The sequence below is a fragment of the Aedes aegypti genome, chromosome 2 (assembly GCF_002204515.2).
Source record: "Aedes aegypti strain LVP_AGWG chromosome 2, AaegL5.0 Primary Assembly, whole genome shotgun sequence".
Classification (NCBI taxonomy): Eukaryota; Metazoa; Arthropoda; class Insecta; order Diptera; family Culicidae; genus Aedes; species Aedes aegypti.
Genome location: NC_035108.1, coordinates 306042545 through 306068921, shown reverse-complemented (window position 1 = coordinate 306068921; position 26377 = coordinate 306042545). Strand labels below are relative to the sequence as shown.

Here is a 26377-nt window from a genome sequence, read left to right as displayed (position 1 = left end):
AGGAACAGAAATTAGAAATAGTGCTACTATAGGCACATGTATTCCTATAGTGGCACACGGGATAATAAATACAAACATTTGAGTTTTCGTAGGTTTTATATTTTTCCCACAAAACCAAGATAAAAAGCTATCAGTTGATGTAAAAATAATGACGCTAGCATTATTTTTCGATTCTATACGAATTTTGGTTCTTAGCTATGCGGCTATTGGTACATCGACCCTATGTGTTTTCTGAACACTTCTGAAGGGAATCAGTAGTCGTGCAGTTATATTTTTTATAACACAAGTGAAAAAACCGCGCTTTTCGTATACAGCATCAGCGCGGTGCTTCTGGCGGTGGTCAACCGCGCGAGATCCGGAAGGTTAAACTAATGATTTCATTTATTAATGTTGCTCTGAAATTTTAACGTGGATGAACCTGTTAATTGTGTTGTCCTCAACTTTGATCACCTATTCGATTGAAACGTTACTTTTGCTAGTTAAACAATTCAAATTACACAAATCCTATCCATAAAAAGATGCAGCAATTTTTTGCGTATTACGGTTTGCAATTTTCTGCAATCTGGTATAGATCTCCTCGGCAAAGACTTAGATATCGGAGTTCTTCAACAATTGTAATTACCTTTCAAGTCATTGTTAGCAACATCGTTAAGAGCATCTTTCGCCGAGCTGTAACGAAATCCACTCGATTTGAGATTTATGTACCATTACACCGGTTAATTTATTTACGGTTCCAGACGAGCCTACAGGTCCAAGCGAATGAGGAATGCAGTTCATTGACCGACTGTCCATAGAGTCGCTACCGACACGACTACAACACAGTGACCACCGGTTCCGGTGGTTCCGATTGTAATTGGGCGGCAATTTTCCTCCCAAAAGCCATAAATTATTTCGTACGCTTTATTGTTGTTTGGTGGTGATCGGATCGGTTTCGAACTGGGCGGGTACAAAATAAAACCTGTGCACCACCGACAGCTCGTTGTCCATCAAGGTGCTTGAGCTAGGCAGAGCAGTAGTTGAGGATAATTTGGAGGTGTTGGTAGACTGTAGTGTTTTTGTTGTAGTCATAAAATAACTTGAGCAACGCCTATTTATGGTGAGTTTTTGATGTGAGTATAATGAGTGCTCATGTCCGGTAGCCAGTTGGCCACTTGTATGCACCGTTAAGTATGATTGTACCTTCAAGATCGATAGATGTAACTGCAACGTAAGAAGGTTTTACTGGCCATTCTTAGAAGGTTCTGATGGGTAGATTCCATCAATAACATGGTTACAATTTTATTGTCTCAGAAATTGAAAAAGTTTAAGGTTGTAACGATTACATGGATTTCGACCATCGAATAAAAATGTGGAAATAGTGCGCCAAACCAGACCAAAAATCGGTATCTCGCATAAACTGAAAGAAAAATCTATTTTTGGAGAAAGATAGTTACTGTTTAACTAGTGCGTCAAAAATATTATATGGAATATTTGTTATGTTTCATAATTTTACCCATTTCCCTATAGAATAAATGCATTGGAACTTAGCGATTAAGCTCTTGAACTTTGCTTAAATTGAAACTTTGTGTATTTTTGAAATAACTTCTAAGTTATGCATAAAATTTGTAGAAATTATAATGAATCTCCGAGCTGATCTGTGGAGCATCTATAAATAATAGAAACCTGAATTTAGTACTATTACATTTAATTCCTCTAGACTTTGTATTCTTCGAAGAATACGCGTATTTCTGCCTCAAATGTAAGGCCGTCTTCAGCGTCGTGTACTAGAATCGATTTGTATACGACACTGAAGACAGCCTTACGCGTATCTGTCGAAGGATACAAAGTCTAGTAGAATTGAATGTTATTGTAATAAATTCGGATTTCGTTTATAACCATGATTTCTTATACAGAAGGTACAGGGATCAAAAACAGTAAATTCGAAGGGAAAAATGGAGGAAACTCAGTATTTTGGAACGTAGACAATTAAAATTCTGGCGAAATTTATTGTATGTCAGAAAATGACAGGGTGTCTACTACCTGGAAAAACCTGGTAAACCTGGAATCATCAGTGAATTTTATTCAACCTGAAAAAACCTGGAATTCTCAGGAAATTTTGGCCATAATCAGGATAAACATTCATCACCGTCAAATGGACAAAGTCGGCGACGAAACTAAAAGAAGCATCGTCATCGTCACTCAACCAGCGTCGGATGACGATTTGCCGCAGAGATCCAGTCACATAGGCTCGGCGTCATGACGAACAAATACGATTCCTTCGTTATGGGCGAATCTTCGTTCGGGAGCACTGAGCCGACTAAAAATAATGAATCGTTTTCAATTATAAAAATTTTCGGCTGCACGCTATCAAGGCGCTACTAGAAATCTTTGGTCCCTTAAATTTCTTTCAACGATTTTTATTTACCCAACATAAAACATGTTTAGATAAGGAAGTAAAACTTAAGATTGGAAAGTTGGTAAAGGCAAGTGCAGTTCCCATTCACAATTGGGTATCGTTCATGAGCAAATGAAACTTGGTGGAAAACATGCTAAATTTGTTTACAAAAATGCTTTCCAACTACTCCCCAAGTTCTGGAGGAAATTCCAAGGAAGGCTTCAGGCATTCTAGTGATTCTTTCTGGAATACCTTTAAGATCTTCTCTAGGGATGCTGCTAGCAATTTTTCAAGCCTAAATAAATTCCTTCACAAATTATATCAAGAAAATCGTATAGCACTGCAACATTATTACCTCTAGTAATTTTCACATAGATAATCCTGAAAAAAAAAAAATGACAACGTTTATCCCAGGATTTCCTCCAGATGTTTTTCCACTGATTCATTTGCCGATTTTTCTAGTTATTTGTTCTAGGAGATTTATCACATATCATAAAGAAGTTCTTTCCACAAAGGATGATTTCATAGTTTCGATATTTTTCCAATAAACCCTACAATAATTTCTACGCCATTTTTTTTTAAATTTACATTCATTTACATACATTCTATAAAAAAAATTACCCACGATTACTTTCAGAAATTGCTCCGAAAATATCTTCTAGCATTATTCGATGAAATATTTTATAAACTTTTCCAAGAATTCCTCAAAAAATTCGACCTGGAATTCCTAATTACATTTGTACAGAAATTTATCTCAGAATTTCTTCAGCATTTCATCAAAATATTATTACTGCGATTCATACAATTTTCTAATATTTTTTCAAATAATATTTCCAAACTCATTATTCATACCTATTTTTTCAGGAGTTTCCGAATTTCTTAAAAGAATTTCTTCAAAAAGTCGGAGATTCGAAGGACATCTCTGGAAGGATGACTAAAAAGCTTTTTTTGAGATTTCTTTGGGAAATTGAAAAAAAAAAAAAACAACAGGAGTAGAATTTTGAATTTTGAAGGTGTTCTAAACGGAAATTCCTAGGGAAATCAATGGATATATTTCTTGAGAACATGAGACTTCTTTTGAAAATGTCTCCAGCGGTATTTGGAGGGATTCCTGATGATGATGGGTTATACTCAGAAAACTTCCAAATTGAATTCTTGAAGTTCAAATCCTTGGAAGAATGTTTAGTCATGTAAAATTCGTTAATCATTTATGTATTTTTGAGAATTTCTAGAACCTGGAATCGTTTTTTAAACCTGGAAAATCCTGAAAATCTCAGAGAATTTAATTTTGCAGATGACACCCTGAATGAGCTGTTGTGAAAAAAATTGATATTTTTTTTTAGTATTGAGTATCAAAACATAATTTTAAAGTTTTTCAAATTTTTCTAGACGACTCAACCGCAGGAATTTAAATTAAAGCTCCTTATTATGTGACATTGCATGACCCATATATGTATTTCTTTTTAATAACAAAATAAACTAACAAAATGGTGGTCCAAATAACATTTATAGAGAGTCAAGGTACCCCAAGGAACATCAAAATATTTCCGAATGCAGGGGGTCAATAATCACAACATTTTTAACCTGATATTCCACAAAATTTGTGGGTATGGTAAAAATCATATACAATTTCGTTTAGCACTCATTTATTATCATTTGGTAACTAAAATATTTTCATACAACGTTTAGGGTCACCAGGTCATCTTCTACAGGGTCCGGCCGTGGTCTTCCCAAAAGTCCTCAACCTCTACCTATTTCCCTGCTGAATATTATTTTCAAAATTCTTTCTTCCGACATTCGCACTAAGTGACCAGTCCACTGAAGTCTGCCGTATTTCAAACGCCTCATAATATTCGCATCTTATGCAACTCGTGTTTCATGCGTCTGTCCTACTCACCATTTTTTAGTTTCCCACCGAATTTGTTCGCAGAACTCTACGCTCGGAAACACAGAAAGCTTTCCGGCCTGTCTCTTTCAACGTCTACGTTTCGTTCCCGTAGAGTTTGCAAGTTACGGGGCCTAAGCTGGTTACGTAGTCCGTTAAAGGCTCTATTCGCAGCTGCAATTCGTCTTTTCACTTCACGGAAAACGTCATTGTCACATGTCACAAGTGTTCAAAAGTTATCAAACTCTTCAACAACTGCAAACACTTCCCCATCAGAAACAGAAACTCCTATGGGATGCAAAAATGAGGCGATTTTGACGGTTTTCTGAGGAGTAAAAAATTGAACTTAAAATTTTCAACACAGATCCTCAAACTATTCGAGTGAGAGTGCAAAAAATGTAAGGTTTTTATACTCTTTTTCCCTTGTTGCTATGCTCACTTTTAATCACGCTTCAAAAGAACTCTTGAGTGTTCCGCCCAAACAAGACAGGCCTCGGGGAGTGGCACTCTTTTTTTAATGGAATTTTACTCTGTTGTGTTTTGTGCTGCATCTTCCTCGCTTATTTTTCGTTGCCTCTCTGCTTAGCATTTTGTCGCTCCCTCGCAAAGAGGCAAAGGCAGCACGCTGCTCTAGAGTATGTCACCGAACTCTGATGATGTTGAGGAGAAGGGTAGAAGCACCGGTTTTGGCCATACGCCAATTGTAGCCATAGTGGATTATACACCGTTTTACATAGCCAATCAGCATGAAACCTTTTGTGTTCAGTAGATCACATTCGTATGATACAGCTACTCGTCCAAATTGATTCAAAACATAAGAAAAACAATTAATTTTCCTTATAATTTTAACTCCCATACACCTAGTTTGGCCAGGGCACTCCTTATTTGGCCACTCTCATGAGAAATCAATGCAATTGGCCAATTTAGGAACCAAAGTTAAATCTCTGGCTGAAACTAGTTCCGTTGGCCTATATTGACAACAGAATTTTCAAGGCGAAAAAATGGTTTTAGCTCAGTTTTTATATTTTACACACATAATATGGATTGGAAGCTTGCATTTGACATATTTGTAGTATAAATACAGCTTCCTATTGAATTTTTATCGACATTTTCTCTTAGGCTGGCCAAAACCGGTGCTTTTACCCTATTATCAAGCCTGTCCCCATCAAATACTACCTCAGCACCAACACCACAAGGCATACCTCTGTCTCTACATATAACTATGTTCTTCCTTTTTGCTAGAATTGATGGTCAGGCATATCCTCGCTGTCTCCCTCCTCAGAGGCACGAAGGCCTTCTCCACTGACCTGCTATCGAGTCCAATAAAGTCGATATCGTCCGCAAAGCCAAGGAACATATTCGACCGTGTGATGATAGTGTCATTTCTCTGCAAACCTGATATAGGGTGTACAGAATCAAATTGCGACACACGCAAATATTTCGAAAAATACGCATGTTCAACTAATCATCTTCAAACTTTCAGGGAGTAAAATAAAACATGTTATGAATATTTTCCCATGTTTGTTTTATTCAATTTCAAGTTTATATCCAAATGCACGAAGTTTTCTCTTCACACTTCTCATAAGGTCCTGTACAACACTTGGACCAACTTTTGTTTGCGTGGCAGTGCCTTTTTTCTTCATACCTCGATTTCACTTCCTTAGGATGCTTCCGAAGTGCCTGCTTCATGATAGCCCAGTACTTTTCAATTGGCCGCAGTTCCGGTGCGTTCGGGGGGTTGAGATTTAAATTTAAATTTATGATAAGCAGTGAAAACTGGTGCTCCGGAAGCTGCCGGAAGTCTGCTTTTACATACGTGTCTCATCATCCATAACGAAGCAAAGTGGTTTCGTCAACATCTGGGTGTAGAGCAGTGTTTCCCAAACTTTTTTGAGTTTCGCCCCCTTTAGACCAATATTTTTTGGAATCGCCCCCCTGTAAGGATCCGAGTATTGATCAAAATCTCATCATAAGTGTACCAAAAATTGGTCAAATTTAAAGGGTGTAGTAGTCAATCATAATAATTCATTTGAAATACCCCAAAGAGAATGTCTTCTACTTGTATATCCATAAAAGAGTTGTGCAATATCTATATTATGCATCAATTGTTTTCGTATCAAGAAATCTATTATTTTGGCTACTGTTCGATCAGCGAAACAATTGTAGTTCACTTTGCTTTTTTGTCTTCTTTTAAAAGTATATTAAGTTGTAGAAATACATTTAAGAATTTTTTTAATACATTTTCGGCAGTTCTAGAAACAGCCCAATCTAAAGTCTGTTCTGATTTAAAATTCATAAATTTCGAAAAGATTTGTGCAAATTTGCAAAAAAAATATCGCAAATATAAAAATAATACAATTTATAACGTTCAGCGCAAATTTTATTTTTCAGGCTTTGATCCATGCACTTTTATGACACCAAGGCCTATTTTTAAAAACAAAATATCAAAATGAGTAGTGAAACAAATGCGTGAGAAGCAATAATAACTTAATCTGCCCTATTCCAAAGATCGCCAAAAAGCTACCAAACATTACATTAAACTTGGAAATAAATTTAAAATATCGCTAGAAGTTCTCACATATTTTCTTCTTTCAAAATACATTAAATGTTATATTAGTCAAAAACCATTCAGATCTCAATTAAAATCGTCAAATTTTTCTATCATAATTAAAAATCAAGCGCGTTTAGAGGTACACACAAGAACAGATGAAATAGTTCGGAGTTGAAAATTTTTTTTTTTTTCAGATGTAGATGCTTTCATTGAAATATGAGTGTCTCTTACAAACTTTGAATTAATTATTGTTTTTCAATTGCTGTCATACCATAATTTTCGCCCCCTTTCTAACATTTTCGCCCCCCAAATTCAGTTTTATAAATTTTCGCCCCCTTGCACCTGAAAATCGCCCCCCGGGGGGCGAATTCGCCCACTTTGGGAATCACTGGTGTAGAGCTTCCATGTGTTTTACCTACCGTATGCTGCCGTTCATCGCGATTAGGCGCCTTTTGGACTTTGTACGTATTGAAAGTTTTGAATAGGTTCAGTTTCTTCGTCACATCTTGAACTAAAATGTTGGGATTCCTCTTGAAAGCTCGAACTACCAGTTTGTGATCCTTAACACTACACGGAAATCCATTTTTAACACTTCTTTTTTCTTTTCAATCGATGGTCAAACGATTGAGGTACCGATTAAAAACACGAAACACCGTAGAATGTACCATTCCCAGCTTTCTGCTGATGGCACGATGAGATAGATCTGTATTTCCCAGGTACGTGTGCCAAATTTCTTTGCGCCGCTGCTTTACTTTCAACTCTATCTTAACAACGGTTGAACATCGGCTAGTGAAAATTACACCGCGTGAACAAATACACATTGAACAAATTACACCAGAAATTTCAATAGAAAATACCCAACGGGTAAAAAGTTACAACCATTTAAAAGTGATGCAATTTGATTCCGTACACCCTTTAGTGCCCTCGAGTGCAATGTTGAAGAGGTTTTGCTTTGCTTCAATCCGTCTAACATCACAAACCAGGTTGACACCTTATCTGCAATCCGAACATTTGATTTCGAACCATCTAGCGTCGCAGGTATCAGCCTAATTAGTTTCGCCGAAAACCATGTTCAGACATTATCTGCCACAGCTCACTTCTTTTCACTGAATCGTACGCTGCCTTGAAATCAATGTCTTTAAGTTATATTCCCAGAATTCATCTAAGATCATTCGCAAAGAAAACATCTGGTCCGTTGTCAATCGGCCAGCTTGATATACGTCGACGAAGGCCTCCTTGAGCGGTTTCAGTCTGTTAAACAGGACGCGTTACAGCATTTTGAATGCAGTGCGTTCCAGTCTAGATTTGCACAGTTTTAACAGACGTGTCAGCTATATGACATCATATATTGAAGGCCATCTAAATCGTTCTAGATTTCGAGTACCTATCGTTTCTTCTGCAGTCTATACTTGTTCAATTCGTGTAATATGCTTTTGTTGGAAAATGATAAATATTATACGACCAAGCAAAATATTGATGAATTTTATTCAGTGCGGATTCGATTTTGATTGGCGCGGATTTGTCGCAAAAAATAAATTGAACTTCTTGTAACAACCCTGGAAGTAAATCACTCGAATAAAATTAAATGTGTCCAAATCGTTAGATTAAAATTTTGTCTCCCATGATTCTTTGTCAGTCTTAATTCATAATGCAATACGTAGCTCGTGTTGATCGTCGGCCAATTAACAACAGTATTATAGCAAAAGTGTTAATATACCAATCATTTGTCGTTCACGGCGACGGATCTTGTTTACGAACTATGCTACCCATAAAAGCATCACTGTCCCATATGAATTTCCGAATCAACACCTTTTTAGAGTGTAACATTTTTGTTTTCATATATAATTCACTACGGATATAAAAATTAACACACTTTTTTTAAGATGTTGTGTCAAAATATGAAGTTGGTGTAGTCCCATATTGAAATATGAAGGCATAAAAGTTTTTGTGTTGACCATTATATATTATAGCAACTGCAAATATGAATTGAGTTATACCTAATATATATTGCAGATCATTAGAGGAAAAATAAGTTATCTGTGCGGTTTAGCTAGCCAAATGAACATGGCACGTACTAGCAAATTATGAACATTTGTATAAGAAGATGAAGTTCTAAATTTGAGCGCTATTTTATCAATGCCTAATTGTTCTATATGGGACAGTTATGGCTCTCTGAGTAGTATGCAAGTCAACCGTCATGATTGGTAGCAGCTTTCCTGTTTGTGTTGATACATTTTGGTCTTTGATTGCTTCCCGGTTTGACCAAATCCAGTTTTCAAATTAAACAGTATCGATGCTCATTGAAGCTTAACTGACTGACAGACTGCTGTCAATTCGGATATCCTTGGAGCAGCTCTGTGCCAAGAGCTGTCAAAATAACACCCGATATGCTTACTACATAATATGTCGATTATCTTTATTCGTTATTACGACCATATCTGCATTCAAGCGTCGTTCTTCACATGAAAAATCGATCATCATAAAGCGAAGAACACTGCAGTTTTACGTGTACTTCTGCCTTGATTTATTGGCATCTTTCCCATTCTCGTCCTCGCCGTCGAGCAAAAATTATTACCCTCGGACGATGAAACTCCCATCAATCGAACAATCGAGTAACGCTTCAGTTTTGATCCGGAAATCCGGAAACCTCTCAATACCGGAGCTACCGGTTGGTTCGCTTGCGTGCCTCGAGAAGCCAGAACCAACCCAACCCACGATGGAGAAGGGACGCATGCCTCTCCGAATGAAAATGTTCTTCGTTTTGGAAGTGGACGCCGCGGACGAGGGAGGACTCTATCGGAAACCTGTTACTGCCCTGTTGATAGCATTCGGTTGGTGAAGAAGTTTTAGTGGTGGGACGCGGTAGGATGCCCCTGAACGTGACCAGGAGCACTAATGAAGCAGAACTTCGGCAGCTCTACGCAGCAACTGGTTGGTTGGTTGCGTATCGATGGCTCCAATAGAGTAGTAGTCAATCGGGGTTCGATATGTGGTGTTGTGTTGTCGATTACGATAAAAGCAGTAGTTTTGTTTATGGCGAGCGATTAAGTTAGGTGTCGAGTTCAGTGGAGGCGCGGTTGAGGACCGGGGTTACGCTTTCGAGACGGACACTAGTCGGATGTAATTCATTAAATTTGAAGTAGTTTAGCGATGACTTGATGGAAACTTTGGGAAGGAGGAACTCATGAATTCTAACAGGTTTCCGTCACGCGACCGTATGACGTTTCTATTGTAGAGCTTGCGATGTGAATTTAACTGAAGGCTATTTAGTGAAGAATTATGACTATAATTAATGATATATATGTTATGCTTAAACATGTAACTTTAGTTCATTCTCATATTTAAAGTTGAATTCTGAATAAAAGTAAATTATTTTTGATTTTATGTTTTTCGAGCTTTTTTTCATAAATGTTGATAATTTTTACCGAACTGAACGTTTTAGTAAAAATAACTGGTACATCATCCCTTGTTTTAATTCTTTATTAATTATCATTCCAAACATTACATTCATTTCTTATATTTAGTTGTTCTGTGTTAGACAACACTACCATCCTTATTTGGTATAAAAAAAAATAAGCTTTTATTAACATTTTGTTAACAACATATTACATTTCATTTGCCGTAGCAGTTACGATTTTTTACAGGTGAGTTGATTTCAGTTGAATAGAAAACGTTTTCAATTTACTTAACCTAACTTAACCTACATATATAACACATTATTAGTGTCAATTTAAGAGTGCAACGATTGTTGTCTAAAATTATTATTATTTTTTTTAAGTTTGTTCCAATGTTTCAACATTGTAACTCATTGGTACTATACCAAGGAGGAAGTTTCAGAATCATTTTGGTACATCATCCCAATTTACTCTATCGTTCAGCGATTCTTGTTGATCATCAAAAAATAAGCTATTCTGCAAGACCCCTCTGAGGGTCACGAGTTCAAATACCGCCGGTCGATGATCTCTTCGTAATGGATATTTTCTCGACTTCCCAAGGCACAGAGAATCTTAGACAAAAAAAAATCCTAACTGGAACAAGAGTTGAACTCTCCCTCCAGGAAATTGGCTTGAGCATAGATTATCGCAGAATTTGTAGTTGCTACTCCATGATTGACTAGAACAATCCAAATTGCTCAAAGATCCAATTAATGGGGCTTGAGATGAGTTAATCATTATCTTTGTACATGAATCGAAAGCTCAAAATTGCCTATAAAGGCGCTGGCCACGTCCTTACGGTCATCGGAAAAGGGAAGGAATGTTAGTTAGACAACCATTGTTACTAGAGACCGTGTATACCTCTGCATCTCCACAGTTGTCATGGGTTAGTGAGATAAGGATCTGAGAGTCACTTATAGTTGGTGATGCGATCCATGATGCAGTTATGAGCATTATTCATTTGGCTACTTTGGGTGTTCGGGTGTTTGGGAACCTCGCGACTTGACCATCTGTACTATTTTAGCTAAACAATAATGGAAAATATTTGAGTTTACGAACTTCGGTTTTACGACAATTCTACATGTGTATAGGAATCTCGTATGAAAAAAAAAAATAATCAGATATAGATTTGCTTCTAGAAACTTATCCTCCTGCAGTACACGACACCATCTGGAACTAAACTCAACGCATCAGTGTACATGCTCTCTTTGGTTCCACTCGCTCGTAAAGTCATATGCGGCACGTGGATCGTTGTCGGACGCCAGACATCTAATATATCTTCCATCGCCAGCCAGCATAGTGTTTCGTTACTCTAAATAGCTTCGAATGTGCGGCGACAACGGCTCCATGGGTGCGCAACGCACACTTTCTTTCGATCTGGGTCGCCGGCGGTCAAAGTCACGGTGACGAAGGCACTGCACCGCAGTTAGAGTTACAGTTTATCTTTGGCACACACAAACAGAAAGAAAATACAGAGTACATTTCCGATCCGCTCCGATGCACAGTGGACGCACTCCAGACAAAAGTTGGCTAAAAGTACTTATCTACCTAAAACTGTTTAAAAATCATAGTTCATCGGCAAAACGAATTTGATAGAAATTATTGTTAAAATCATGACATTTGATGGCGTAATTCGATATGTAACAAAACTTTGTTTTTCTATTTTGGCGCCAAAATGCCCCAGCAAAGCCATAGCACATCGATTACCGTACAACATTTGTAACACAATGAAGGACAAATGATCATTTAAGAGTGTTTCTTGGATAACTTACAACAACTTTGAACGATTTATTTTTATGGAGTCCCATGTTATGCATTTCTTGATTAATTTTGAATTATTGAATTAATTTTTTGAATTATTTTAAAATGAGTTCTCATTTTCATTTTTTTTATTTTCATTCTCGTGTATCCTCAGAACTTTGTCCCACATAAACTTAATGACAAAATGATACACCTTTTTTGTTCAATTACCTACAACGATTTTGTGCCAGTGCAAGATTGACTCAAGCAGTGTTTTGTTTTGATTCATGGTTAAGCCACTTTGTATATAACAGAGCTGCGAACGTAGTGGCTAGGTTGTAAAAGTTGAAAACCTCACTTACGTCGTTATGTAATTTCAAAAATAAAATGTTATAAAAGTGAAAATTGAGTTGATTTAGAGTGGAAAGTGTAGAATTTCGGTTGCGAAACACGTAGGATCGAAAATCTAGATTTTGTTTACTCATCTAACTTACAGCTATTTATCTGAGGATGTCTGTTAGTCCCAAGCAGTCATCTGGTTGATTCCTTGTGTAAGTGCAGCTGATCTGGCGATACTGGAGTAGCAACCACGATACTGGCGATACTGGAGTAGCACCACCACTCAAGCTAAATCTCAAGCTCATTTGACTTACGGCAATTTCAATATGTTTTCTATGTGTTGACATTCGTAAATGATAAAAATTTCAAATGCGATTGGAAACAGCTCAAATAAAAAATGTCGTCTATTTGTTTTAATGAGACAGGTTGAGCTTGATTCTATTAGAGAAAGTAAGAAAAAATACCAATAAAAGGATTTGCAAACTTCATTTTTTCGACTTATGGCCAGCTTGGGACCACTGTGCGATGTGTGGTGTTCGATTATGGGGGACAAGTGAAGCAAAATATATGAACCGTTACTTGTTGTGTTGCATCTTCTGCTGGATTAAGGCCCTGTTTCTGAATGCCGCGTCGTGTGGTTAGGTTCCGTCGAGTAAATGTATTAATTAAACTTAATTCATTAATTTATTTACTTGGCCGATCCTATCAGGACACTCGAAGCAGGAGCGTAGAAAATGTTGATTACTTCTCATTTGACGGTATCAACGGGAAGGGCTGGCTGCTGTATAAGCTCAAGAGTGGGACATTTATAGCCAAACGCCATAAAGATGTGGAGTTGCAGGACACCACTAGGTAACGGGATTCATTAGTTTTTATCTCACTTTCTGACTCTGCAGACGACAGTCCCAGAGGTACCTGGTTGTTGCACTTAGGTTAATCGCCAGCGATATTTTACGTTTGTCGTTTTTATTGCCATTGGCATTACTATTGAAATGGTTCCAGTTAACTTTCAAGCAGTCGAGGTTAGATTGAAGATTTGATGTTTGTCAGGTTTGGTCACTGCAGGGCTGGTAGCAGGTCTCTTTTTGGAGACTTGGTCTTCATTTATGCATTTCGCGCCAACTGGAACAGATGTTGGCAGCACCCTCTCAGATTTCAATGAAACTTCCTGGATGTGTAGACCTTAACTAAGTAACTTTGCATACTTAATTTTCCTGGAATATCACTTGAAGGACCAAACATTTTTACCCAGTTTTGTTTTACAAAATAATGTAATCGAAAAAAGAAATTCTTTCATGGTTTTTTTTTTCAGGAAGATCTACAAGTCGCTACCAGCCCTGTAATTAACCCATTTTGTCAAAACATTCAGCTTCCATCCAGTTCCACGAATTACAAATTGAGTCAAAACTCTCCGGCGTTAATTAGTTCACACCAGTACCCCGAGCGCAAAGGCATAAACGACGATAATTTTCAGTGCTTTATCTTTGTCTACAATTTCAAGATAGCTTACGCCACAGTCAGTACACCAAACACTAACTTTCGCTTTGTTCTTGCGGTGTTCGTTTCAGATAATTCCGTTCTAATTGCAACAGCACCAGAGACCAGCAGCCATGGGTAAAGCACAGAGTAAGCGTTCGGTCGATATAACGACAGACCCGGCCAAGGATGGCGTAGTCACAGAGGGCACCGGCAAACTGGAAAAGATTGAAGACGTCGATCAGCTCAAATCACAGGTCAACGGCGATGCACAGCACAACGAGGGCGAATCGGTGAGTAGCGTTTGCCTTCTTTCTTCCTTTCTGCTGGCTTGTGAATGCTTTTCAATCTACGTGAGGCGATGTAATCGAAAGATAAACCAGATTGTCATTTCCTGATGGTGGGAAGGATGGTGGAAATGGAACACTATACAGTTCGAAGCAAATAATGGCATCGTTCATTTCATCGGATCGATTTTCTCTACTTTGTATGGATTAGATGCAGGGTGTTGATTAATCTTACAATTTAGCATCAAAGAAAGGTTGTTCGCTTGTGCTAGATTTGCAAGGAACTGGTCCGCGAAGTGTTTTAAGTTACCATGAAGCAGGGATTGAATCCTGAGAAAATTGAGAGAATCTCTCACGTTTCGCTCTCTGTAACTATCATAACATGCTGCACATTATGAGAGACTGTTTATCGTATACTGCTACAACTTTGATCAGATTGGGGGGATAGTAGTGCATGATAAAACCCCTCTAAACATGCTCCAAGCTGGGGAACACTATTGCAATTGGAAGTTCGTGGATTGTATATAGTGCCAGTAAAGAAAAACACCTATCCCCAACGGTAAACAAGCGAGAAAAATGGGTTTCATCATCGCTCTCTCTTTGGGGCTCTCGCTCGCTGCTTCCATTTATCAGACTTGTTACACCTTGCGATACGATGACGATCGTGGACCGCAACAGATGGGATGTTTTTCTTTGCTTACTTTGATCGTGCTTCATACTCAAATGAGAGTGAATCCTGCAATGCCTGCCATGAAGATAATCATATTCTATTATTGCCACTATTTCGGTTATTCTGTACATTATTTCTCTTCGATTCTTCCAAAATAATTGAGTTCTTGAATAATTAAATTAAAAATATTGACAATCCGTGAGTTTTTGGCATTTACAATCTAGAAATGTTCGTTTGGATTCCTAATTATCAAAGCAATTTGGCAGATTTCTTACCAAATAAAACTATGGGCAAGATTCTCTCAATATCGTTAGCAGGATTTCCAGATTCTTCACTGGAACTATTATCAAACTTTTGATGCCAGAACAGAGTTTTAAATTATTCTTGGGCGAGATTCTGACGAAATTCTAGGCATGATTCTTTCATAATCTTGCGTAGACAATGCAGTGTAAATTCTTCATTTCTGGAAGTCCTTTTTGAAGGAATCCCTAGAAGGATCTTCCAATATGAGAAAATATGAATGAAGTTCAGTTTTCCTTGGCATAAAGATACACAAAACAGAATCAAATTTACTTGTTATAGTTCAAAAGGTTAACTTCTATGGTTTCCAAGTTTTCAGCAACAAACTTTTATTAAATCTAACCCATTTGTATTCATTAGATCCTAATGCCAATAAACTAAGAAAGATTTATTCCGTTCCATTCAACCCAAAGCCGAAGAAAATCCAAACTACCTTGCTTTTCCCCACAACGAAAATAAGCTAAATCGTTCTCTTGGCGATCCTCTTAACGAGCTACGCGTACTAAATCACCCCAAATAAGGCAACTTTAATGCACACCGAAATCGTCGAGTAAGCACTGCTGGAAGCAATACTACTCCACCGAGAGTCCTCTGCTCCTTTCACGCCACGACGAAGCAATAAAACCAGCTCTGCTGCTCTTTAGGCTGAGTATGAAAAATGTGTCTAAACTTCCTCGGAACTGTCTAAACAAAAAGCACAAAGCCAGATCCGTACCAAACACATAAATCATGCCTATACACACGTTTGACAGAGCAATGCAATGCGGGAAGAACGGAGAAGGGTGTCTGTGCACCACCACCGGTAAGACTTCCCTCATCCCGATGGCGTTGGTCTTAAAGATTTGGATCTGCTTACGACAAAGAAAATTGAAATTATGAATTTTATCATCTGTGAATAGCTGGGCTGCTGCTGCCTACGCACGTACTTTCGGAAGCGCGGATCGGTACCTTTGAAGGGACGATTCCACTATTTTTACTAGAAGACGGAAAGCGATTATGCTTACGACACTCTAATTGGAGATTTCATAGAAATGGAGAAAAAAACAGAACGCTCAAAAAATTGGAGAGTTTATAATAGTCATATTTTACTTTTCTTCTTTCTCAAATTAGAAGAAAAGAAATGTGAAATCGTAGGTTCTTTCACATTCGGTTTTCCTATCGTCTGATGTATGGCAGACAAAAAAACATAGAATTTCTTTAAACAAATTTCAACCACTACGGTTTTTTTTGTTGAACTCTCAACAGCGTTAGATGGTTCCTATGTAACCAATAAACACGCAGTGTCTTATAATTCGCCAAAATGGGCATATACACACATAATTTAGAATGCCGAATCTCGGCTAATTTTACCCGAGATCCGCACAGCTGTTAGCTGAGTCTCGGTTAAAATCGCGATACCGAAATTCGCACAGCCGAACTCGTAAAAAAATCTAAGTGTGTAGTGCTGTTATTGAACTGTTGAACGACTCATAAGCAATGAACCAGCACTATATCGCCGATTTGAAGCGTTAAATGCTCGGTGTTTAATTGAGTTATTTGTTTGGAACATAACACTACGAAATGTATCTCCTTTTTCTTTCACAATCAACTAACTCAAGTTCAAAACGAACTTGTCTCGTTTGAGAGTGAGACTGTCAAATTGATAGATTGCACCTCCAGGTATTTTGCAACGAATTCCTTAAGAATATCTTCAGAGTTTCATTTGCTCTAATAGAACTCTACAAACGATATATCGGGTTTTGCGACTAGGAAACATTAAGGAACTTTTGTTTCCTACGATCCGTGTATTTACTCCAGAGGTTCCTGCAAAAATACATTCAAAATTAGATGTTAGCTCTTATGAGCTCTAGAACAGGGTCTACCTGAAAAAAAAACATGGAATTTTATTCAACCTAAAAAAACGGGAATTCTCAGGGAATTTCGATCACAATCAGGGAAACTATTTTGAGGCAGTACTACATTGTAGAATATGTCACGACAAATGTTTTCTGTGTCAAAACCCAGAGCAACCATTATTTGCAAAAAAAATTCTTCAATTGAAAAACAATTCGGCTGCGCCGCTTTTAAACCACTGTTTGAGACGTTGAGCGCGTGGCAGGTTTTTTTTTAGAGAATTGGTCTTTATTTCTATGCAAGTCTTTGTAAGTCTCTTATTTTGATAAGTCTCTATTTTAACCATGTTGGTCGCTAAAGTCTTTTTTTTCCTTGTCTTGCTTGCAGATAATTATAATTCAATTATTATAATTCAATTATTAGAGGAATCTCATATTTGTTAAGAACTGCTCCAGGAATTTTTCTAGTGGTTTCTCCAGGGTTTTCATACTACTTCATAGGAACTAATACAGGGATCTCTCAAGAAATTCTTAAAGAAAATCCTCTACCAATTCTTTCAGTAATTTTTCAAAAAAGCTTAAAGCAATTTCTCCAGAATTTGCTTCAGGAAATCCTTGAGCACTTCAACGTTACTACCTCTAGTAATTTTCTCAGGGATCACTTTGAACAATTTACCAAAAACTATCCTAGGACTTCCACCGAATATTTTTTCACTAAATTTTCAACTAATTTTCCAGTCGTTACTCTACTAAGTGATCATCCAAATATATCCACAGTTTGTTTTTCAAGGAAACCCGCAAAAGTTAATCCAGAGTTTTTGGTAAAATTCGTTTAAGGATTTTTCCAAGAAACTTGACAAGAATTTCTACGCCATTTCATCTACGGTTATTCCAAAAAATTGTTCCGAAAATTCCTAGAGGGGTTATTCGAGTGAATCTAGGTATTAAGAGCATTTCAAATAATTCCTTAAATTCGACTTGAATTTCATAGATTTTTTTTTTCTAGGAATTACTTCAGCATTTCATCCAAAGATTACTGGAGTTCTTCCAAACAATTTTCAATAAATTACACAAAAATCCCCATGGAAGCAATATTTTCAAGTAATCCTCCGATCATTCCTACACATTTTTTATGGATTTCGTCCTTTGTTTTTTTTTTTTTTGCCAGGAGTTCTTCGCAAAATTCTGCGGCATATTATCCATAAATTCAATAAGTGTTATTCATTTCAATTATCTTAGCAATAATCCAGAAAATCTTGTAAAATTTCCTCAATAGTGAGTTCTTTTAGAAATTGTTATTCATCAAGGGTGACTTAAGAACTTAAACAAGTTTTGATTTTACGTTAATATTTACTTTAGGAATAAGTTGGGATTTTTTACAACAATTTCTCTGCTTTCTGGAAAGTTTACATCACATTTCATTGGAGAAGTACATGGAAAACTCATGAAAAGAAGCTTGAAATTTTTTTTTGAAAATTTTCTTGAGAAATCTCCTAGAATTTGTTGATGATTTCCTAAAGAAATCTTAGGAGCAATCTCTAGAATAATTCCTGAAAGTATCCTTGAAGAAATTTCTGGTTAAAATCTTAAAGAAATTCTAAAGGACCATTTTGTAGAAAATTCTGAAAAATGCTTGGAGACATCAGGAGTGGTTTCTGGTTGAATATTCCGACATGTTTTAAAAGAGGATGTTCCAGAAAAAAAAACGATGGAAGTATCATCGAATAAAGTCTTGGAAACAAAGGGTTTTTTTTTAATATGAGAAATAATATATGAAGGAATTTCTGTTAGAACCCCTGAGTTATTTTTAAGAAATACTTTGGGAATTTTTTTTGAGAGATTTCATGGGAAATAATCATTGAATGTTTTTTTTTAAATCTGAAGAAAAAAGATCTCCCAAAAAAATTTATCTATCCATGCATCTAACCTGAAGAAATGATTTGTCTGGTCTTATCAAACTCTTTTCTCCTAGGTACTGTTAGGTCTCGTTTTGTTTTTTTGCAGTGGCGTCTCGTCCTAAGGTGCACTTGGTGCACTGCACAGTCAAAGATTTAAAACTAACAAATGAAATATATGTATTATGATTCTCAATACTTCCAACATTCATAATGTATAGTTGCTTGAAAATGTTGTTTGATTTCTTCACCTTCAATTGGTGCATCGCCCTCAGTAAACAAACCGTTTGATTCACCCTCCCATGGTCTTGCTCAACCAGCAAGCGAAAACAGCAAAGCGAACAAGACAAACTGCCATGCGTCTCCATCGTATTGCAGAGAATGTTCATTTCAGCCGTGCACTTTTTCTTGTGCACGAAAATAGCTTGTATGGACACAGCAGGAATGTGCATTTGTATTGCATTTCTAGAGCAACAGTGGCGTTGTATAGGTAAAATCTGGTTCACTCCAATTTGTGCACCCGAGAGAGAAATTGCCCATGACGCTCGCATTGGTTTGCAATAATTGAGAAAGCGCGCGCAACTGGCGTCACGACGTCTGTTGTTAGAAGAGAAAGCGTCAACGCCATACATGCTTTGTGTGTATGTATGTTGTTGCATGGAGCTTCCAGGTGTCGCGCGATACTAGGCGCAATATTGATTGGAATCAAAACTAGATGTTATAAACATATTGGCCAGATTGATTATGTTTTATCTTATTATATAAACCAAATTCATGTGGCTTTGAATTGATTTATAAACTATGTGTGAATATAGCTTTTCTTGCTCAACAGACCGACAACTGATAAATTGCGGTGGGCGTAAAGTGGGTTTCAGCGTTCAACAGTCAGTCATCATTTCACTTAAAAGCTTTGATGTATCAACAAAAGTATACAAAGAGATGTACCAGCGCTGGACATCGTCAAAAAGCTAAGATATCATGATACAATTAACAAGCTGTAAATAATAAGAATTATTATATAGAATAACAACGTTAGGAATAATGGAGATTCGGAATTTCGCGAAAGCCATGAAATCCACGGAATTTATCCTTCATCGCGAAACTTGGAAAATAACGCGTAAATAGTTGAATTCTGAATGTTTATATGAATGTTTATATTTATCTCAGAAAAGTTCAGATTTTTGCTCATAAGAATGGTTTATTTATTTGTAAGCCGAGTTTCATATAAAAAAATGTACTAATCGTTTAGTTTCAAGTTAAACGTCTTTCATCTTGCTTTAAATTTTGCATTGATAATATGATATATTAAACTTATTATCTCAGTTCGTAAAATACGAAAAATGCTTGAAATTTACGCATATAAAGGTCATTTTTACTGTAAATATACATTTTTAGGCCAAATATGATCAAACTATGGGACCGCGATTAATACGCAAAATTTTTCTTTCATCGCCTTGGTATCAGCGAAATTTTGAGGATTTTCCTTGTCCCTAAACATTGTATAAGGAATCATCTGAAATTCTTGAAACTTACATCTAGTGATTGAAACGCAGAAAGCAAACAAAAAATACGTCCAATGAGCAACAAATATAATAGCTTCCAGACACCTCAAGATTGCATACAGTATTGGAAATTACATTTTGAGGTGTTAATAATAAGAAATTACATTTTAAGCTGAAATACATTTTACAAAATCAATTGAAAAATTCGTATTTATAATTCAAAATAAACGGTTTGTGCGAGTCAATGCACAGGTAATCAAATTCCTCACGGGACGCCTCTGTTTTTTTGATTATCGTTTGGTCTTTTTTCGCTTTTTTTTTGTTTCTTGTTTAGTCTCTTTTTTCAAGAATTTTTTTTAAATTTCATATTTTCAAGGCACCTAGTCGCTACCAGAACTGCTTCATGTACAATTTTTAAAAATATTGAAAAATATTTGATTTCAGAAAAAAACGATTCTGGAAACGTAATTTGGGATTTAAACAACTTTATATTTAAAATTTCGTAACAATTATGATTAATCCTCTCATAACCACGACTTTAATCAACTATTTCTTTACGAAACAAAGCGTTTTCTTAAAACAAACAGGGTGAGGCTACCCAAGGAGAAACAAATAACTCCCAATAACTTATGCATAACATTTTTTAATATCATACCAAAATTAGGTATTGTTCGGTTGTCAATACCTCAATTTAGTATTATAATAGTAATTAAAAAAATCTTTAAAACAATTAAAAATACTTCAGACAGCTATTGAGGTCTGCTGGAGATATTGAACTACTATTGAAAAATTTCACTTTTATATGAAAATCCATCAAGTAGTATTGAGATATTACAATACCTGATCTAATTATCAGCTTGGTGTTCGTAGAATATACTTGAGATATTATTTGAGGTATTTTACCTCTTATACAGAGCTCATTCATACCTCATTCAGGTTGTAAGTATTGGAAATTATCGGCATGTAATACCTTAGTTTGGTATTCAGAAGTTATTTTCTTCTGCTCTGGTAGTAGCAAATGGGCTGAATTATTCGAAACCAGTTAAAAAAAATCAAATAGTTTTACTATTGAAACAGTAAATTTAGTAGAGGGTTAATCTGATTCATGTTACTATTGCATTGTATTTATCTGATTCAGTTTGTCTTAAGTTCGTCGAAAATCAATGCTGCTCTGGGGCTACGATGGGAAAGAGAGGATTAATTTAGAACTCTTGAACATTTTCGAGTAAAATGTAACAAATCATCATTTACAACACTTTTAAATGTATCCGAACACTCTGAGCAGAATCTCAATAGGGATTCAAGAATGTAGATTTGAGTACCTTGTACCTTTTAATCTGCTTATAAGTTGCTCTTAAATGAAAAACACTTTAAAATTTGTCATTATTTTGTTTTAGCCATACAAAACTAGAGTATTTCTAGAACCTGGAATTATTTTGTGAAACCTGGAAATATCAGGGAATTTCATTTCGGTAAACAAGTAGACACCCTGTAGAAATCCCTTTGATTGTTTTTAAAGAATGCTCAGTGGATTTCTTCAATAACCTCTTCCAGGAAATCTTCCAGCAGTCCGACGCTGATATTTCTTGTAATTTATTTACTCATTGCCATTAACAAATCTCTACTGAGTCTCTACTGGTATCTGTTTTACCGATTTCTCCATTTGTTATCGGAGAGAGTAGCTTCAGAATGTTTCCACAATGGGTCCCTCTAGAGATTATTTCGAGAAAACCTTCATGAAACATTTTTTTTTTGTTTGACGAATCCTTTGGTAATTACTCTACTAATATAGCATTAAATACGTTCGGAGTTTTTTCATTAAGTTGCTCCAAGAATTTTTGACAACGGTTTTCCGACATTTCCTGCTAATAATCTCCCTCATGTTTTCTCGCATTAATTTTCCAAAGATTCTCCTGAAAGTTCAATCAGAGTTCCCATCAACAAACAATTTCCATATTCAAACTATTTGGATATCACCATATATATAAAATCTCAGAGTTGTCGTCTGTCAGTAACGCTTTTGAATGTTTCACATAAATGTTTTATTGAGCACTACAACAGTTCATCTAAATATTAGAACATTACAAGTTCAATTTCAAAAGACGACAATAAATTGTAGAATACTACAAACAGCTAACCAACAGAATATTGGAGAAATTTCTTCTCTCGAATTTGTAGTATTTTTGAGTAGAAGAAATACTACAACAGCATTGAAGGCTGCAATTCTCGCTGAACTTTCCAAAGTACCTATGTACCAGATTGCTATCCTTTACTTCTTGACATTACATTCCCACTGGGACGAAGTCCGCTTCTCAGCTCAACTTTCTTTCAATAATTCGGAAGGAATTTCAGGGAAAATGTCCGGAAAAGTCTCTGAATGAAGCTCAGAAGAAATTTTTGTGATAGCTGCTGATAAATTAATTAGAGAACTTTCTGGCTAAAAGCTTAAAGAAATCTTGAACGAAAATTTTGGAGGAAATCTCAAGGAACTATCTGCAAAATGGCTAAAAGAATTCCCGGATAAATTCCCAGACGATTTCTGAAATTTCTAAAGAAGGTCATGAAGAATTTCTAGGTTAACTTCTGGAAAAATTATAAGAAAACTTTCTGGTTATAATCTCACAGAAATACTGAGCAAAACTTTTGGAGGAAACCCAATGAAACTTTCTGGAAAAAAATCCAAGATTTCCCGGAGGAACTCATATGGAAAAAATATGGAATCAATCAAGGTTAACTAACCAGATTTAAATCGTTTGTTACAAATTGAATAAAAAGTTTCACTTTCTTTCCAAGCAGAATAACGAACCCAAGATATCCAACTCGCTCCATAGGGAAATAAATCCCAAATATTAATCCTACGAGTTACGACACACCCGAACCGAATCGTGGAAAACTCCCAAAAGGGAGAAAGCAACAAATTAGACAAATGACGGCTTTCTAATCGCTCACTGTCATCACGACTGCAGCCAGCATCCGAGGGGGACCTTCAACTTGACCTTCGGTGGGTTCGACTAGTTTATCTCGCTCGGGACTTCAGCACGTAAAACTTGTTGTTGCTGCTGCTGCTGTTATGCGTTCCCCTTTCTCACTCGCTAGGCGTTTTAGTTCTGGTTCTGGTGCCGAAGCAACTAAACAAGTTGAGTCTTAAAATAAATTCCTGAATTTATGACACCGTGATTAACTTCGTGCCAACGACGACTTGAGGAACGCTTGAGTTTGAGACGAAACGTACAGGAACGAACGTTACGAGTTGCTGTTTAAATTTATGACTAACTGCGACGGTACCTCTCTCTGCATCTAACTCGAAGAGAAAAACAAACAAAAGCAAGTGTATCTCGATAGGGTGGCTCAAAATATTGTTTTTTTTTCTAAACCGGTCAACGATTCTAGGTCAAATTCTGAGTGCCCTCTTTAAATTTGAACTACAATTGAACGGATATTGAGACTATACAAGCCCTCTAAAGGTTGTATGGAAATTATTATATAATTCATTAAATCGGTTAAGGTGTTTTGGCATGAACCAACCTAGTGTCTCGATTTCGGTGCAACTGCTTCGGAAGACGACGTACACGTGCGTCTTATAATCCTTAGACCCAGCAGCGAAGGGAGCAGCAACCGGAGGGAACCTGAATGCATCTCGGTTTAAAATTATCACCTAATGTTTGAGTAGAGGTTGGAAGACTGGCTTTTGTCGTGTTTTTGGAGCGTGGGATTGCATTTCACACGTTTCGGGTTCGAGACGACGGTTGAGTGGGAGCGGGCATTCGAGGCAAGTCATGAAGTTTTGACGTGAGTGAGGTCAGTTGACGCGGATGTCATTCGAGACGAGCCGTATTCGTCGAGCTGTCTGCTGATTAGCCGAATAGGTTGGTTTGATATGTACTCTGCCAATAAACGGATTAGGTTTCATTAGATGTGAAATGAGAAAATGAACGAAATCATTGTCATAAAATGGATTTTGAGTGATGTAATACTTTGAGGGCTATTAGTAAATCGTAAAATTAATTCCTGTTGACGCAGGGAATCTTGGTGTGAAAAGATTTATTCGAAATTCAGATAAATTTTACGAGCAACAAATCGAAGCAGTCAAATTTCTAATCCATTTTCTCCAATTCAAGTGAGGAAGCAGAGAGTACCGCCAACCGTGGCCAGTGTTTCCGAATTCGCTGTATTTTGGCAGAAGATCTTCAACTCCATTAGGATGATCAATGTTTCCTTCAATATCGAGAAGAAAGGCTGCCATGTTTCGTCGGAAACTCGACAAATTAATTCTTAAACGTCTTGAAGTAGTTCAAATATTTCATTTTTAGAGAAACAAATGAACATTTGTTCAAGGGTGTATTAGAAGGTCTTATGCTAAATTGTTGAAAAATGCTTATTTCTATGAAAACAATTCAATGTTCCAGAACCATGTTCGGTGTAGTATTGATAGATATCCAAACAGTTCTAGTTTAGAACAAGGTGTCAGCCTGCAAGTTTGTAAGGATGCTTAAATTTATCATCAAAATTCGTACCAATTTGCTCATTTTGTTGAAATAATTTAAGCGGAAGACGCATCGAAGTCAAACCTCGAAATTTCAAGAGCACAAAATTTCTTCAAAAGTATTTTTTAAACTTGATCATTTTATATGGGATAATACTTTGAGGCATTTTTTCTGGTTGATATTGTAAGTAAAGCCATGCCTGTCTATGTTTTGATGGATCAAAATTCGTCCTAACTCGTTGCAACATAATTAATACCAGAAATAACATTTTTTTTTAATGGAAAGCCCGTTACCCGAAAGCGTTTACCCGTTTGCAAATAAACCTTCTGCATTTACTAGTGAACAGTTTTCAACATTTTTTAATTACTTGAAATGTTGTTCCCATGGAATGTCGTCGTAGAACGCCTTTTAGGATAGATCCTTTGAAGAGTTAAACCACACGTTCTGCTCTGAAGTTTTTCCTCCCAGTCTTTCACAGAAGGAAGGGGCATGGAAACTGGAAAGTAATGCTAACCTTCTGTATAAATATTACGCCACCCAACCCCAGATAAGTGTGCGGTTGGCTGGAATTTTTAATTAGAGCTCATTAACGCCAGGGTACCCACTTCAACACGCGCGCCCCAAAGTAGGTCCCAACTGAAGAGAGTAAAAGTTATCCTAATATTCGTCTGCCTAACTTCAGAAGCTTCTTTGATAAGTAGCGGGGACAAGCTCAACAGAAAAAGTTCTTCGCTTCGGGGAAAAATTGTTTGAACTCCGTAAATGTTTACTGCTAAATGGGCTTAGGGCCCATGTTGACCTACTAACCGCGAGCGGGCCCTCTTACAGAAGGAGAAAAGCTATAAAAAGAACTCCGTTCCGGATGAGGTTGAATCCTTTTCACTCGGCTGCCACAGACTCCGAAAGGGGCATCATCCTCATGGTGATTTATTTGCGCTTCGCCTCAATGTGTGTATTTGCCTTTTTTTGCGAAGCGCCGGAACCCCTTGAATGATGATGTCTTTGCTTGGTTACACGTACTCGTAACGAGATCTACTTGCGCTTCAAAGTAGCTTTTTTGCGAATCCACTAGCGATATCTCGTGCTAGACTGTGAAAGCCTTAGCAGGGTAATAAAAAACCAACATTGAATAGCAAAGGCGCGTTTTGATGTACTTTAGTGGCAGGAAGCAGTAGAGTTGCTCTTGTCGTAACTGGGAAGACATCGTTTTTTCCCAAATATGCGAATACCTTCTCAAGGTGAAACATTTCGGAATCCAAAGATGGCCGGCACAATGGCCGACTTCTCCCCCTACTCACGTTTTCAAAGGCACAACACTTTTCTTGATCTTCTTATTTTAAGCTTTCTGCTAGTGCACAAAGCCAAAATAAAGAGTGCACTGTTGTGGGATGCTTTCTTCGCGAGATTTAGCCTTTGAAGTTTTAGTGCAATCTTAGAAGTTGATTCCAAACTGTTTTACCTTAAATCTTCATGATGTTGATGATGGCTTCAAGCCTAACAGCTTTTGACAAAGATCTATGAAATCAACCTTAATGATAATGATTATCCATCATATATTTACTGAACTGATTCCCTCATAATGAGACTAGCCTAATAAACGAGAAAAGA

The 26377-nt window shown here is 36.8% G+C and overlaps 1 protein-coding gene across 5 annotated transcripts in view; it reads left to right on the top strand.

The window, feature by feature from the left end:
- LOC23687432 (fibrous sheath CABYR-binding protein) overlaps positions 1-26377 on the top strand; it is a 330422-nt gene that overhangs the window by 211355 nt on the left and 92690 nt on the right. For all 5 annotated transcript variants that reach the window (XM_021845617.1, XM_021845614.1, XM_021845618.1 and 2 more), the window contains exon 3: positions 13892-14092. In XM_021845617.1, coding sequence (XP_021701309.1) covers positions 13934-14092 — 159 coding nt within the window. In that variant the 5' untranslated portion in view covers positions 13892-13933. The remainder of the gene's footprint in view (positions 1-13891; positions 14093-26377) is intronic.